Genomic DNA, 17941 nt, shown 5'->3' with positions numbered 1-17941 from the left:
AGGAAGAGACAGTCAACGAAATGTGTCTAATGCAAAGTTGCAACCAAACACTCAATTAGTTCTTTGTGAAGCACAAATTCAAAAGACTGAGCTTGCTATTGAGTCCATTACCTGAGAAAATTACTAACCACAAAATGTGAGCACAAAGAAAATTGAACTCGTCCTTAACATCTCCAACAAAAAGATCGCCATAGGAATTCCATGAAGGGCTAGAAATTAAATTTCCCCTTGCATAAATACAATAACTGCATAGTAAAAGGAAAAAAAGAAACAAAACTTACGGCTAACACTATAAACTGAGCATGAGGATAAAACATGATACTAAATAGACCGAAGCTGCTTAACAAGGATATATTTCACATTCCGTTAACTTACAATAGCTGCTTCTCCATCAGGAGTGCTTATAATACAAAGTCTACAAAAGTGGTATAAATCATTCAACACAGAACAAGCTAATTGTCCTCTATAAAATATTATATAACCCACAAGTGAATAATATCACTTTGCTTAAACAAGATTTATAAAAGAGAAAAAAAAGAATAAGAATATCATCCAGAAGTGAACCTTGTTTACCCTTTTCTGCTGAAGCTCCTCCCATGATAGGCACCACATGCTAAGGCCATGCAAATGAGACAGTCGCTTCATCTGGTATATATGCTGCATCTTACTTCATCTTTTAACCTACTACTTACTTTAATTCTTTGATGCAAAAAGAAGGATCTGAGTGCTTTCTTCTCTTCATTTCCGGCTCTCCTAAATGCAAGGAAACAAAATTTTCTTCACCAGGGCCACTCCTAAGTTCAGCTAGACTTTTCAGTTCCATGTCTTCTTTCAGGTAGCTGTGACGTACTGGAGACTTGCCAGCATAACTTGGTATGAATTGGTGTTCTACATTTGGCACTGTTTCAATCTCATTTCTGATATGAAACCCACAGAGCCTTAATGATGGATTGATTCTCTGTGAGGGTTCATCTTCAACTTGAGCATGTGGGATATTCAAGCAAATAGGCTCAAAGCTCTCTTCAAGTTTTTCTTTTATTGTCACAGTTGGAGAGGATTCTGCAACTGTAGAGTCAATTCCAGCAGAGGGACCATTTCTTTGCTCTAGCACCGCAGCTACAAAAATGACATACAAGGAAAGGAAAAGTCAGCTGTAAATGTTCAACAATGAAATAAACCATCATAAGCTAGGATATTTCCACTGACGCTCCAAATCCATTTCTAAAGGTTGGCAAAATGAGCCATGCCTTAAATCCTCTATATATGGCATTCAGTATATATCAGAAGTAGCAAACTTTCAAATTTCATCATATTTTTTCTCATCGGAGCTTGAGATTTTAAGGGGCTTAAAAGTCATTCAGCCATGTGGATGAAAATTAGATATTGTATAATGGGCTGGTAAATTGGACGTTCCATATGATCTGATGGTCTCAATCTGAAGGCTCGCTAAAACAGAGGCCTAATGACCTGCAGCTGGCAGGAGACAATGTGCGGACACAAATGGCTTGGGAGATTCAAAGTTTGGTGTTGTCAATCTGAAGGATCACCAAAACAGCGGCTGAATGGTTAGCAGGAGACATAGTGTGTGCACGCAAATGGCTTGGGAGATCTAATTTGGCAATCATCAGTTAAAAACAATTCTTAGCAAGGGTGTCTAGTGTAACAGACCCAATACTGATTAATGCCAACAAGGAACGTGAGCGGAATAATGTGGAGACAACGCAAATTGGTAAAAGTGATGATCAACAGAAGAATAAACAGCTGGCACAGGACCCAAGGCACATGGGAGTGCGTAAGAGTGAAAGGAAGAGAATAACGAATTCTCTGCTGCAAGATTTTGTAGTACCGTGATAGAAATAGGGCAGCAGTATAGGGAGAGTGGGGGCTGATGTAATTTTTCTCTCTGGTTGTCTTTTCCTTCTTTAGAGGATATTCTCATTCTCTGTTTTTCTGGTTTCTGCATCTGTACTAGCTAATAGCTGATGAGGCCATAGCTTTCCTTCTTATGCATTGTAAGAAATCCATCACCATAGTACCAGTACAGATTACCATCCTGATTTACCCAATTCTCGATAAATAACATCCAGCTGCAAATGTTGGCAGCTAGCAGCAGAAAAGTGAGTGTAAGAAGCCACTAAACCAGATGCCAGGAGGATGAAAGGATGAGGTGCTAAGAACTGAAGATGAAACACAGTGAGTGACTACTAACGAGGAAATGAGGGAAATTGTCAACGACATAAAGTAGAGCTCTAGATTTATAGAACTTGGCTCGGCAGCAAAATAGTAACAGGTCATGGAAGAAAATACTGCTATGAAACCATGTTGAAAATATAAGGTTATAGGTATTGAGGAAAGAACTTGAGAGAATAAAGCTTAGAAAAAATATTCTCTTGCATATTGTAATGTGTTAAAATGTAAATAAAAAATGATGGCATAAACCTTTATTTATACTAATACTAGATCATAATCCTAACTAAATAAGCAAATAAATCAAGAAATATTGAAACTAATCATATGAGATGATGCCACACACACACACTCTCTTGCATACATACACTCACACACACAAACACATATAAACAGGTTTTCTTTATTTGAAATTGAAACATTAAAATTACACGAGTTGAAAAAAATAAAGACATCAGCCTTAATATCTAAATCAAAAAGCCTCCTTGATCTAGAGTTGAAAGTTGAACCAAAAACAGTAAAGAAAACGGAAGTAGTTGTTTTATATCTAATGAAAAAGAACGAATGGGGGGAAAGACAATAGATAGAGAGAGAGAGAGAGAGAAGAAAATTGATTGAAAATCAAATCAGTAACTCGTTAAAGATTCTGCTCATGAGAATCAGATATAAACAGATGTCTGAACTTTGTCCATAAACGAAGTTGCTTGATCTTAGATACTTTTAAAATAACAGCATTATCAAATATAGGAAATGATGTTCGAAATTGAGCACACAGGCTGTTGCTTACAAATATGTTTAAATAAAAAATGCAAAAATTATTTCCACATAATGACCCTTGAAATTGAAAGAATAGAAAAATTGGTTGAAGAATACACAATAACCATGATGAATAAAATTGTGGGCAGGGATGATTCTCTAGGACTGTCACGACACCAACAGACTCATGGAAAATCTTGGGACCTGGAAAACTAGCAGGTTCAAACTGATTTATCTGGGAAAGCCTCAAAGAAAATAAATAATTCTAGCGAATTTGAGGGGCCAAGCTAATCTCTCAAGGAAAGCCATGAGATCAACTGCTTTCTCTCATAATGCCCAATACCAAAGAGGGAAGATTTGAGTAGAGATTTGAGTAGAGAGACAGTAAACCAAACATTGGCAAAAGAAAATAACAGAGCAGGGCAAAACATAGCAGGTTCTAGGATGAGGATGCCAAATAGAAGTCTAAACAGGTCAGGCTTTGGCAGGGCGAAACATGGCCCACATCATCATTATTATTAAACCTGGGTCTGACTTATTTATCTGTTACATGTACTTTTTCTGAAAGCCTCAGTCTGGCCAGTTTAAAAATCTTTCTTGAAAGTGTTAATGGAAAGGCGTACAAACAAGTGAATAAATCTAACTAGGTCAACAAACCTAAAAACACCAATGGGCTTTGTTCTTTTTTTTCTTTTTCTATTTTATAAATTCATACTAGACATCACTATGTATTTTGATATCTCAGTTATGCTGACATCCTAAAACACAACAATCATTTGCCTTCACATGCAAAAATTTATTAATAAACAAAAAATAAATATACAAAAAACATGGAGGGCTAAACCCATATAATAAAAATCAAACAATTCTAAGCATAGGTAGTTGAAAATTATTATGAAAAAAGTCATGTTGTAACCTAGATGACATCCCATCATACCATTCATACAAAATTTGATTTTCTAACCCTATAGTAGCTAGTTTATCCACACAATGATTATTGCTCTGATAAATATGTGAACTTTTAAACTCCACGTTTTTACAGATTTCCAAACATTTCTGCCACTGTCTTTTAAGAGACCATGGGACAACTTGAATAGAGGAATGGGCCTTGTTCCACATAAATATCTTTTATTTTCTAAAAACTAATACTAAAAAAATAAGACAGTCAAAAAGCAATAAGCCATTACATTAAAATTGGGTGGACACACAACATAGATAAGTCCTCACCTTGTCACATTATAAAAAAAGTGAAAAGAAAAAAATCTAAGCTAAAATAATTAAGCAATGAAAAATGTAAAAAAATGAAAAGTTTCAATCACAATCATTGAAAATTTGTAACTATAAGATGAAAAGGTCATTCCCCACTATACCCTATATTCCAGCTCCCACGGGACTTGGATTTTCCCCATACAACCCTTCACCATCCACACTATCAGGCTTAGAGCATGGATAATATAGTAAGTGACACTACCTTTCAACGCCTACACTATCTAGGATGAGTTTTGACATCATCTTCTTAGAATTTGGGTTTTGGAACTAATTGAATCCCATCAAACTGATTTTACTGTCTCATAGTCCCGTTCTCCAAACAAAAACTGAAAATACGGAAATTGATCTTTTCTTTGTCCTGGAGAAGGTTCTGGATATACAGTTCTTTTGTTCAATGTTCCAGCCCAAGATCAGTGGGCCGTTTCCTCAGCTCACTTTCTTTTACCAAGACACAAGGTAAATGTTACTAAAATACTTTCTTCTCATCCCCATTGAGATTTCAGGGGGTGTGTAAGACATGTAATAAATGACATGTAATAGTTTCTGCAAGGAAAAAAGGTATGCTGCTTTGTTTGTATTTGTTAAAATTATGATAGCTATTGTAGTGTACAGCTTACATAAAGGTGTTCTTCAGTGTGTACCTAGATTTGGGTTAAGGAAGATCGGCCGTAGCATTCCTCTGAGATATGCCTGTACAACACACACACATCAGCTGAGTATACAAACTGACTTTTATCATTCAACTTCAAGTCGATATCAAAGCACTGTCACCAGTCAACCACTGTCTGCTGTCTCTGGTCACCGGCTGCCACCGCTGTTCTGTCCAGCAAAAGGTTAGGTATGCCTCAAAGAGCATGACCCAACCCTGGTGTTTGCTTAACCAAAGGCTCCACCACGTGCTTTGTTAGGCCCTCATCAAGCACATATATCTCCAAAGATGTTTGGTTTTACTTGTTTTGTTCATATTATCTCTCTAGGTTTAAACAAACTCTCTACAAAGGCTATTAAATTGTTTTATAGATATTTTTTCCTTCAAAAGAGATACAAATGCTACTGTCCAACTACCAAAAGATACTATCTTATGTTACATTTTTTGAGAACACCCTTTTTCTCATCCTCCATGGAAGCTCATGTGGCCATTCAATAGGTTCTACTTATTCCAAACTTTGGTCCTCCAATAATTTTGGTTTCTTCTACCTCCAACCCTAATGAAAACCAGTCCAACATTATTCCACCACCTTTCCTTACATATCGTCATAGCACACCCAGAGCTCTACCACTACTCTTCCCAAAGTCTCATGATTTAGATCCTTCTCCATCAACTCTTTCACATTACTCCACTTCAAATTGGCCAATTTCTCTTAGAAAGGGTATTTGGCCTACTCGTAATCCATATCCTACTTACAATTTTGATTTATCAGTGTCTCCATCATATTCCACTTTTAGATTTTCTTTATCTGCCACCATTGTCCCAAACATTCATGAGGCACTTGATCATCATGCATGGCAACAAGCTCTACCAAGCAATGGCACATGGGATCTTGTTCCTGCAAAAGAAGACTGTTAATTGTAGATGGGTGTATGTTGTTTAAGTTGAACCTAGTGACGAAGTAGATTGCCTTAAAAGGGTTGGTGACCGAAGGATATACTATAATTTATGGGCTTCACTACTGAGTTGCTTCTCTCCCATGGCCAAGTTCAGCACAATTAGGCTCTTATGTATAATGCTTGCTATTCGCCATTGGTCACTTCAACTTGACACTAAAAATGGTTTCCTTCATGGTGATCTTGAGAAGGAAATTTACATGAAACAACCTACCAAATTTGTTGCTAAGGGGCAGTTTGGTCTTGTCCCAGACTTGATTTGATAAATTCAGTCACACTATGCACGCTTTTGGATTGGAACAAAGTGAGGCAGATCATTCAATTTTTCATTGTTCCACCCCAATGCAGAAGCTAAATATAAATCTATGTCTCTAGCCACTTGTAAACTTGTCCTTGAGAGGCCTAGAATTCAACTTATATGTTTTAACCTTGGTGCTTACAATCTATATGCTCCAGGTTGAGGATGAGTATTAAAATTATGTTTGACTATTATTGTGTAGTGATCGGAAAACATAAAGCTGTTTTTGGGTGTACCTAGCTTTAGGCTAAGGAACATAGGTTGTAGCCTTCCTCTTTGAGATATGCTTGTACTCGTCTTTTATATATACACAAACATACATCAGCTGAGTACATACTCACTGGTTTTTATTATTCTAATTCATGTGTACTGGTGCAGTGGTGTTATGGGAAAGTCACCATTTAATGTCTAGAAATTTCTCAACTCTGGGACAGCAATGGAGTGTTTAAATTTCTGTAATCTGATGTCATTTAATCCTACTTCCATGTATTTCAAATGGATGCTCTGTTAGCTGAGGAAACGAATTTGGAGCCAAGCCATTTGAAACATGCTGGTAAAATGCATGGTGGTGGAGATAAAAACTCAGACAAAATTCAAGCTATAAAGATGACACGGCAGGAGAAACAGTTAATTTGAAAGAAGAAAAAGAATAATGGAGTTAAAATACAACTTATCAGGGAACTCAGAAGTGGAGTAGTGATTGAACAAATTATTCTAATCATGATCCTAACTAATGAAGACCAGAGAAATTTTGTAACAAATCCTGAGATGAGAAAATATGAAAAATAATCATAAAAAATAGTTTAGAATGTTTTAACAGACTATATAAACTTAAGTCTTTTGCTTGGGGTGCCCAAGGAGAAGAAGGTGCTATCCAAGGGTGTGGTCGAGGTTTTGAAGTAACTTTTTGCTTCAAAACCTTCTCATTTGAATATTTCTTCTTGCTATCCAAGGCTGAATTTTATCTTCATTTTCTTTGCCTAGATCATAAAGTCTCAAACAATTGTGAAGTAATAAACACTGGAAAGTGCAGACTTTTAATATTGAGGTAACTGCATTATTAACTGAATGTTAGCAAACCTTGGAGTGCTTCATTTGTAGTAATGAGATCAAGTTCAAGGAGATCAAGAAGTCGACCAAGATCAACTCCACTTGTCCAATTTTCTGGGGGTTGACCAACTTTTAGTTTCAATCGACCCCGATTAGCTGTCCCACCCCAGATAATGCCAACAGGACGTGGCTTCTCCCCATTTTGTCCAGTCAAAAGAATAAGGCTTCCACTGTCACCTTCAAGGTCAAATGTCTGCTGGTTCTCACCAACAACAAGAAAATCAGTGAGAAAACAAATCCCCTTCTCATCATTGTACTCTAGGGCATAGGCCATTATAGTCCCTGTAGTCAAACCAGAACTTCTTCCGACTTTAACCACTTGTCTTCCAATGAGACTGTTGATTGGAGACTGCAAGTCTATGATGTTTACATCACCAATCTCACCTACACCTTTTACAGTTGTAATTACATTGTTCATATTGAAATCCTCTGCAAATGGGATGAAGGCCCCATCAGCTCGCACAAATGTTTCTGCAAGAATACAAAATTGTAATGTGCATGTGCATCAGTCAAGGGTTGGGATCCAACAGAATTCTAAGCCAGAATCATAACCAACAAAATCGAAATGAGAATATCATGAATTTGACAATATAAGAACTTAAAACACTACTAAAGTGAAACATCTCCAGGTAGGGTGAAAGAATTAGATTTAGCATATAATGTAATGTTGGGATGAAAATGAAACCAAAATTACACTATAGGGCTCATCAGATCTCAAGCACAACCAAGACAATAGATCAGTGTAGTCATTACTGTGGAGGAACTGCAGGAAGAACACCATGGATTATTCAGCACATTTTTTTCATGTCGAGCAAAACAATATAATGCCTCACAGAAATAATTAGCAGAAAAACTCCCAACATTACATTTTCTTTCCACCGTAACAGATTTCACTTTTCAAGATAATTCTCTAAACAGAAACATCTCTAACTGTAAAACCATAATTGTTAAAATCTTAGCCTAAGCCTTTCAAATTCTGAGTACAGGTCATTCCCTTAGGAAATTAAGATGTAGCTTTCCTCTATATGGTACTTCTTTACAGTACTCTTTTGCATCTATAACTAAACAGAAACGGGATATAAAGTCTTGGCGTACACATTTTGTATACTCTATTTTACCCTTTGTAACTATTACCGTGTGAACAGTTATTTCTCTCCCACAATCTTATTTTTTTATTTAGTCTTTGTTCTCTCTCGTTTACTTCAGTAATTACACTCCCCAAATAATTCATATCCTCCAGCAGCACACCACAAACCACCCACCTATTTATTAATTAACCTTCAGATTTGTCTTTTATTTTTCATTTATTTTTTAAAGGATACAAAGAGGCACAAAGTTCCTCTTTTTCCCAAGTTAGTAGTTTCTAATAAAATCAAAACACTTTCTAAAGAAACATCTTGTTATGTAAAGAAACTCAACATCATCATGTAAGCAATAGGAACAAAAGTTTAGTTCCTATTATTTGCATTAAAGACGAGTTAGACCCCAAATTTTAAGATGGACAAATAGCTTGACTGAGAACTTCAGCTTGCTGATCATCACCAGTAAAATATTCATGATAATCTCCAAATTAGAACCACATTACCTGGGTTTGTTCCTGCAAAAATTCCATACCAAAGATCATCAGTAATAAATGATGTTGCCCTCTCAACTGCACCAAGATATACACCAGGTCCGAGACTGGGTGGTAATGGATGAAACATCTTCTGGTTTGGATAGTCTAAATCAACAGCCACATGACGATTTGTTAGAAAGCCAACTTCTCGATTTCCAGTTCGGCTTTTGACAATAGCACCCAATGTTCCATATGTCTCTTGGCTTGCAACCTTAAAGGGGAAGAAATTATAAAGGAAGAAAGGGAAATAATTACCAAGACTTCAGATAGATGCCAGCATTACATGGAGGTTCAAGGTAGGTAATGAGGAGAAGAAATCAATATTTGGAAAAAAGAAAAATAAGAACAAATCCAAGAAAAGCAGTATCTGAGCAAGTTAAAAGTACAAAAACAAATGAAGATGAGTTTAGTACAGCATCGTTTCTTTATCTAGTAAAAGAATAAAGCCGTCTGTCAACAGCACAGTATAACCATCAATGCCCTAAATGGAGAATTATTTGTTTGCAACTATGGCTGCTCGGCCATTTTAGCCACCATTTCATACTTAAGAAATGTATCTAAAGAAATTCATTTCTGTGATGAAAACTATTATCTATGTCCATTAAAAACAAGAAATCTGTAACTTCAATTTAGGTGACTTGATAATACAGGTGCATACAACCATAAGGAAAAGCTAGGAACAAGAAAATGCCTTACCCTGAATTGTTAAGAGAAAATCAAGAAATGAAAATTGTCAATTCAGTAATCCCACCAATAATTAAGACAGATTTACAGGTTACCAGACACAAATACTTATTATTGGAATACAGTTAATAATAACAACTTTGCCTTTCATCATTCATATGAATACTTCAATCGTACACGAATAACACATCATCGAGAATTTACCATCATAGACCAATGAATGGGTGGAAACATAAAATAAAATCTATAATACGTATAAAAAAATTAATTTATTGTCATGCCATGATTTGAATCAGGAGGAAATGTCATTTTTTTTAAATAAATGCCAATTATATTAACTGGTACCATTATAATCTATTTGGAAAAGGAAAAAGTGCTAAATATCAAAATATATACTACTTTCAACATAAAAATAAAAGGATAAAGACCATAACAGAAAGGATGATAATCTCTTCTCTAGTATCAAATTAATAAACACGATTTTCCTTTTACTTGAATTTAGTACGAAGAAAATGTAATACAGAGGAAATTGATTCTTCAAAGCAGAAGTACCTGAGAACCTGAGCCAACACATGACTCACTTCTTCTTAAGCCATCAGCAAGCTCCGTATATAATTGTTCTTTGCTGGTTTGTGCAGGTGCGCCGTAATAGGAGAACTCCACAACATCCACATCACACCAAACACCTCCTGGTCCCTGTTTCGAAAATTAAGAAATGACTTCAGCATCATTAAATAGAAAAAGCCTCATTGAAAATTACAACAAACTTTAGAATAATAGTGCTAAAGTTCCATTATTGATTTAACATGGTAACTTTGGAGGAAAATACATTTTATAATAAGTTAGGTTAGCACCAAAAGAAATAAGTATGCTTACTGGTCATCCATAAAATATGTTTAAATAAATTGCCAAAAACTAAAAAGAAAGAACACATTGTAGTTTGGTAGACTATTCTATCAGCATTCGATATCTAAAACATGTAGAAAAATTTTATGTTAATGCAACCAGATTTCCATACACATAATTTGAGAGAAGCTTATTTTTTTATACTAGAAAATTCTTAATCATTTTCTGATAAGAGACCATTGTAGGCCAAAAGTAACTAAATGATATTGATTGTGCTTTATAAGCATGTGGAGAAGCATACTGCTTTTATTAGCCTTAATAACACATTCATTGGGTATCCCAAGAATTTCTGAATAACCAGCACCTGTTTCTTATGTTAAATCATTGTTTATTTGCAACATCATCCTGAAAAGTTAAAAAGAATAGTGAAAAGTTTTAGCAAGCCAACATTTTAAAAATTTCCCATATCTACTAGTATCTATCGTATTTTCTCTTTTTCTCCATTCATAAATCCACAAACCATAGTAGCAGTACGTTACCTATTTGTAAAATACTAAATACATAATACAAAGACAACCAAATTGAAACAACAAAAGTAAAACATCAATAATTTTATTGAAAAGTGTGAGGAGATGCACTAAAGCCATGTAGAAACCTGCAACATAGCCAGAAGAACCAAAATTCCCCACCTCAAGGGCAGCAGGTAGGCACTGAACATGGTTGAGCCATTGCCTGTGAACTTTGTGGGCAACGAAGACAAGAATTGCTGGAATATCAGTCAAAAGACCTCCTCTAATTCGAAATCCAATTGCAGTGCCCAGACTGAACCTGCGTAAGATCTTGCTATGAAATGCCCTAATAGTCATCAATTCAAGCAAGGTAGTAGCCTGCTGTCCTGTTGGCAATCCACCCAAAGTTTCAGGCAGCACACCCTTTTGAAGGTTCCCAAAATAGTTGGCTCTATCTTCTGCTGCATCATTCCAGCGACTCAATGTAGGCCATGAAAAGTAGGCAGCGTTGCTCTCAGAATGCTGGGTACCTCCAGCAAAAGGTTGCAAGTGTGAAGGACTAGATGAAGGGTTAAGATGACCATAGTAGCTCCTTTCCAGGTCCAGAGCGGACTCCTCTGATTGCGTCGATCCAGAATGATGAGCTCTTAAGTCCAATCGGTTCTGATTCATCGGTCAATTCTCCTACATCACACCAAACGTATCTTCAATAAAATTAAAAAATGAAAGACCCGGATCCAATTATTCAAATGAAAAACACCATGACCTTTATACTCAAACTACAAAGTTTTTTCAATTAACAAACCAGTTTCAACATAGGTGGAGAAAATAGTTCAGAGAACATATTTTATACAGGTTTATCTATTGGCTTATACAGCAGAAGAAAATCGTTCACACAAAGTAAACGTCATCAGGATAAAATAAACCTAACAAGTGAAAAATTACTATTTCATGAACATAATATAAACAGCATAAACGGGAATGCCCCAGTACATCTCAACTGGAAACTTCATAAGTTTTCACAAAATATAAGAAAAAAATCAACACACAAGCAAAATACAAACTAAGGGAAATCGAGATCATTAGGCAAGTTCTTCGGTTGTAAAGGCCAGTGCATCTACAGAAATTTATCATGTGAAGACATAAAATATAAGGTCTCAAGTATAACAGTGGTACTCTAGAGTAATCGATTATACATTTTCATTCAAAACATCAACACCTCTTTGGCACACCTCTTTGGCACTACATCAAAATATTGGGACTGCAATCCCCTTAAAGCCAAAGCCATACCAAATCTTCAACTGATGTATTCAAAATGAACCCACCAGAAGAAAAACTATAGGAAACAAGCGACTCATCATGAAGTGAACAAAAGAGAATCCAGAATCTCCACATGCATTAACAGCCTAGAAATCCGAACCCCATCACAAGCTAGATGCTTTCATCGGAATAGAGAAAGAGAAATTAAAACAAAGCAAACAAAGAAAGCCATTCCAAGAAATAGGTACCCAAAATGGAACAATGGCCGAACAGTGTGTGCAATAACAGACCCGTCCCAGAAAGAAAAAAAAAACAAACTCAAATCTTCTCAGCTCAGGCCCAACCAGTGCGAAAACAAAACGCAACCCCTTCTTCGAAAAGGGTTGCGAAAAAGATAGAATTTTTGCAGGCCCAACCAGAGAAAACTCACCGATCAGCAATGTTGGAGCAATGGAAATGGAGTCGAAAAAAAGGAGCTTGAAGGTTTTCATGCCCTAGTACATGTAAATACTGTGTCAATCATCTAGGAGATTAAGATTGCAGAAAAAGGGTATCTCTTGGTCAGAGCAAAGTCCAATAGGGTGCATTAGAATAGTGAGAAGGATTCCCAAGCTTGGCTGTGTCGTGCAGAGTGTGAGAGGGAGGATTGAGAGAGAGAGAGAGAGAGGAGAGAGAAAGAGAAAGAATGGTGATGGTGATGATGATGAAAGAGCACTAGCTAATAGCTATACTTGTGGATTGTCAAAAGCATTAATATATGTGTATGTAGTATCTACCATCTACTATGTTACATGCCAATACAATAAACTATGTATTATTAATATTAATTCTTTTAACCCTTTTCTGGTGTTTATAAATTAATATTTAAAAAGTGTTTGAGCTATGGAGATCCTATTCCCGTCACAGGTAACAATTATGAGTGGGAAATTTTAATGGAGGAGACATGGGCACCCAGGCAATAAGGAAAATAATATATATACATTTATTGGATACAGATGATATGATATTTATGAATTTATTTATGTGGGTGGGGTTTAGGGGGCCATCCTTGTTTGCTCCCCAAAAGTTGCACATCCTTTCAATCTTAATAATTCATTTCTCATCTTTCTATCTATTTACCTATAAACAAAATTCAGCCTACCCAACACACAAGAAGGAAAATTTATATAATTTTTTGTCTATTCCACTCCTTTCTTTCCTCACATGCTCATACCTTCATTTTCTTTGAAAATTTATATAAATGCAAGTTACGTATTCAATAAATATAAAAATATTATGATATGACATTAGCAAGAACTCGTCTTTGTGGTTTATCGTTCACCATCAAGTGTTCTAGAAAACAAGTGCATCTTCGTTGCTGCATAATATAATATACAAGTTAAGTGATTCAAGGCCTTGTAAATCACATACCAATTTATATTAAAAAAATGGTTGGCACGATTTTATCTATTAATCATATCCACTAATTTATTTTTTAGTGTGAACACATTATTATGTTTGGTTAAGAAAGCATGTAATGAATTTTATCTTTCTGTTCCTATATTTTGGAATGAACTCAGTGTTGAAGCTATCCAATATTCATTAGTATCAATTTAACTTATATGATACACGCGGGTAAGCCTCAACCTAATTTTAAATAGAATTAAATATGTTTTTTCTTTTAATTTTTAGTAAAAGTTAAAATTAGTTTTTTTAAAACTTAGGAATAATTTAGTTCTTTTGCTTTCATAATTATATGAGTTTAGTCTTTTTAACCAAATTTTGTTAAATTTATTTGAAGTTTTAAACATGTTTCTTAAATAATATTGAAAAAAAAGTGTCAAACAATGTAAACAATTCAAATGTTATAATGAAGTGTGTTTGAAACGTCAAATAAATTTAACAAAATTTAGTTAAAATGACTAAATCTACACATTTCTAAAATTGAGAGACTAAATTGGGTCAAAGATTTGAAGAGAGACTAATTCTAATTTTTACTTAAAGTTAAGGGATAAAAACATATTTAACCCTTTTAAATAAGTTTTTCTTTTCTTAAAGTCATTTTTAAGGTGAGTTAAGGTCAAGATAAGTGGGTTTGGAATTTTATTAATTTCTAAATACAAGACTTTCAGTCCAAACCAAAGGTTAAGTCAAGTGAATACATACCAAAGTCGAGCTAAGTCAGTATATGACGAAGGTTGAATTGAGTTGGTATGTGCTGAAAATTGAGACGAGTTAACTCAGGCTCAAGATCGAGACAAGTCGTCGAAGTCAAAGGTTAAGATGAGCCGACAGGACCAAAGGATGAGACAAGTCATCCAAGCCGAGGGTTGAAACAAGTAATCCAAGCCGAAGGTTGAAACAAGTAATCCAAGCCAGGGTCGAAATGAGTCGGCCTAGTTGAAGGTCAAGACAAGTCGGCCCGACCAAAGGTTGAGACAAGTACCCTGGTTGGAGGTTGAGAAAAATTGGTCTAGTCAAGGTGAAAGTGAATAATGATCAAAGGTCGAGACAAGTCAACCTAGATTGAAAGTCAAGATGAGTCAGTTCGGGTCAAAGGTCAATATTAGTTTGACTAAACTTAAGGTCGTGTTGATTCAAATCAGACCGAAGGTCGAGCTGCGCGAAAGGTCGGGTCAAGTAGGGTCGAACCAAAGGTCTAGCCTAATCGAGCTAGGGCGAAAGTCAACTTGAATCGACCCAATCCTAAAGTCAAGTTAAGTTAACTCAAGTTGAAGGTTGAAACGAGTTAGTCCAAGTCGAAGGTTGAGATAAGTTGGCCCTGGTCGAAGATCGAGACGAATCTATCCAGGTCAAAGGTTGAGTCAAGTTAGTTTGTGTCAAAGATCGGCTAAAGTAGATCAAATTGAAAGGTCGAGCATAATTGGTCTGAATTGAAGGTCAAGTCAAGTCAACATGGGTTGAAGGTTAAACCAAGTCGAATTAGACCAAGAGTCTAGCCAAAGGGTGTGACAAGTCAATTGTTGAAGAAGGTCGAGTTAAATCAGCTCTAATTGAGAGTGAAACCTAATAAACCTGAGCCAAAAGTCGAGTTGAGCTGACCAAGGTAGAAGTTTAATTCAAACTAGCTCGAGTTGAAGCTCGATTCGAGCAACGACGAATCTTCAAAAATATTATGTAGGAATCAAACTAGATTTATAAATTTTTTGAAGAGATTAAATATGTAAAATATGTTCAAACATAAAACAAATATTTATATATTATTTTATATATGTGAAAAATAGATTTGGGACCCAAAGGCCCCTAAGATTAAACTAAGCTTTGCCATTGTATTCGAATTGGCTTGGTATGAACGTGAAGTCGAGTTTACTCATTCCAAAGGGTTGAGACAAGTTGAACCAAGTCAAAGGTTTGAACAATTTGGCTAAAGCTAAACATCGAGACGGGTTGAAGGGTTCAGCCGAGTCGACCCAAGCCAAAAGTTGAGCCGAATCGACATGAGTCAAAAGTCAAGATAAGTTTATCTGGACCCAAAATCTAAATGAGTCATCCCGGGTTGATGGGTCCAAAGGTCTGGCAAAGTTAGTCTAGGCCAAAGACCAAGATAAGTCAACCCATGTCAAAAATTAAGACGAGTTGGCTTGAGCTTGTGATTACTATAAGTTGGTCAAGACCAAAGGTCAAGACAAGTCTGCCATGATTAAAATTTGGTCGAATTTGACATAATCTGTCATGATTAAAATTTTGTCGAATTCATCCAAGTGATCCCCAATTGAAATTCGACCGAATTTGATTGAGTCAGCCTAGATCGAAATTCGTCTGAATTTGACTTAGTCAGCCATAGTTGAAATTTGATTGAATTTGGCCAAGCTAGCCTCGACCAAAAATTAACCTAATTTGATTGAGTTTGCTACAACCAAACTTTGGTTGAATTCGGGTGAGTAGATCTTAACCTAATTTGGTCGAGTTGACCCCGACCAAATTAAACTGAGTTAACCCCTACTAAATTAGGTCGAGTCAACCTTAACCGAATTTAGCCGAGTCTACCCCGACCAAAATTTGGCAAACTTTAGACAAGTTACCCTCAACCGAAATTTGGCCAAATAGGTCACAATAGAAATTTGGTCGAATTCAACTAGGTCAGCCACAACCAAAATTTGGTCGAATTTAGCTGACTCGACCTCGACCGAAATTTTGCCTAAATAGGCAAAGTCGACCCTCACTTAAATTTGGCCAAATTCGACCGAGTCGATCCCAACTTAATTTGGCTGAATTAGACCTTATCAACTTTGGTGAAAATTCGGTCTATTGACTGAATTTGACCATTGGGTGTTAAAAAATAATTTGACCATTTTCAATGCAATTTAGTGTAGTGTAATTTGGTAGAACAAAGTTAGTTCAATTTGTTTGAAGTAGATTTAATTCAATTTAGTTTGAGCAAACTACATTTTGGTTTACAATAGTTTTTAATAGTTCAATTCAGTGTAATTTATTTTGCATACCCCTAACTAGACATCATAAAAGAAACCAAATATAAAAAACATCAATGTCTACTTTAAACGGTCATCCATACATAAAAAACATTTTCTCCTTCTTTATTAAATACAATTATAAGGTCATCACAAAAAAAAACACAAACAAATGTACTTTACTTGATAATCCATTGACATTAGTGAAGTTAAAATAATACTAAGATAATTCATTTTCATTACTGAAATCAAAATAACACTATAGTTCTCTTAATTATGTAATATAAAGCACAACCTAGGTTATCATTATATTAAGTAAAATTATTTTTAAACATGAGTGTATATAAAATTTATAACTCAAATATTCTTCGTCATAATTGTCATGAACAATCACAAATAATCATTAAATATATGATCATTATTCACATCATAACTCCTATACAACATAAGAATCACAACATCCAACAAATTAAACATCACTCATTTTAAGCAATTGGTATACAAATCTCAACTCCATGAAATCAAGGTAATTTCAATACAACTTGATACCTTTGAAAAGACTTAGATTGAGTATGTCATACCAAAGGCTAACATCTCTCATTCTAAGTGTGTATAGTTATATGCTTTTATTAATGTTGTCAAAATGGGATAAAACTCGCGGGTCAACCTCACCCACCACGGGTTCAGACCGAGTTAGGATTGAAAAAAAATGTAATTTTTTTATACGGACTAATTTTCAACCCGGTCCACTTAGAATCCAATTCACTCCGGTTCAACTCGTAGTGAGGGGTTGACTCAGCAACCCATCTAATTTAATTTAATTATTTATTGCTTTGTGTTTCAGTATTATTAGTTAACACTTTGTTTTATTATATTATGGACGGGAACAGAAAAACATGTTTCAAGAGAGCAAACTATTATAAATTTATCCATTCAAGACTCTAATATTATAAATGGATAAGTGACACAAAAATTATCATTATTAAGAACTTATTTGTTCATTTTTGGTGCTTGCTTTTGGATTATATTTAGATTATATGATACTTTCTTTTATTTTGACTTGTCTTTGGAGTTTAACATCACTTTAAAGTGAAATTTATTTAGATTTAAATTACAAAAAAAATGTAATATTTTTTGGATTTGAAAAAGAAAACTGGTAATTAAGTGAGCTAGTGAGCCAACCTATTTAACCCATTAACTCGTGATAGATCGGGTCAGGTTCAAAAATTTTTAACTTACCAATAAGTGAATCGGGTTGAGTTGGTTCATTAAGTGATCAACTCGTGTGGATCAGATTGGATTACCCGTTTTAATAGCACTAGCTTTTATGTACCCTTCATCTACTATGGTTCTCGTAGACTTTGTATAATCTTTATATGTGTTTAGTTATTTG

General features: G+C 35.2%; 1 protein-coding gene across 1 annotated transcript; it reads right to left on the bottom strand.

Annotated features, from left to right (window-relative positions):
- Nucleotides 1-326: 326 nt before the first annotated feature.
- On the bottom strand, nucleotides 327-12849 carry LOC148194936 (protein NARROW LEAF 1-like). Its single transcript, XM_088094191.1, has 6 exons — nucleotides 12570-12849; nucleotides 11060-11563; nucleotides 10077-10220; nucleotides 8811-9051; nucleotides 7196-7696; nucleotides 327-1116 (listed from the first exon to the last, which is right to left on the bottom strand). The coding sequence occupies exons 2-6, from the start codon at nucleotides 11549-11551 to the stop codon at nucleotides 689-691; spliced, it is 1806 nt and encodes a 601-aa protein (XP_087950317.1). The 5' UTR covers nucleotides 11552-11563; nucleotides 12570-12849; the 3' UTR covers nucleotides 327-688.
- Between the last annotated feature and the right edge of the window lie 5092 nt (nucleotides 12850-17941).

The sequence above is a fragment of the Vigna umbellata genome, chromosome 7 (assembly GCF_029865625.1).
Source record: "Vigna umbellata cultivar VRB3 chromosome 7, Vumbellata_1.0, whole genome shotgun sequence".
NCBI lineage: Eukaryota > Viridiplantae > Streptophyta > Magnoliopsida > Fabales > Fabaceae > Vigna > Vigna umbellata.
Note: the sequence above shows the minus strand (reverse complement) of the source record. Positions and strands in the feature narration are given on the sequence as shown.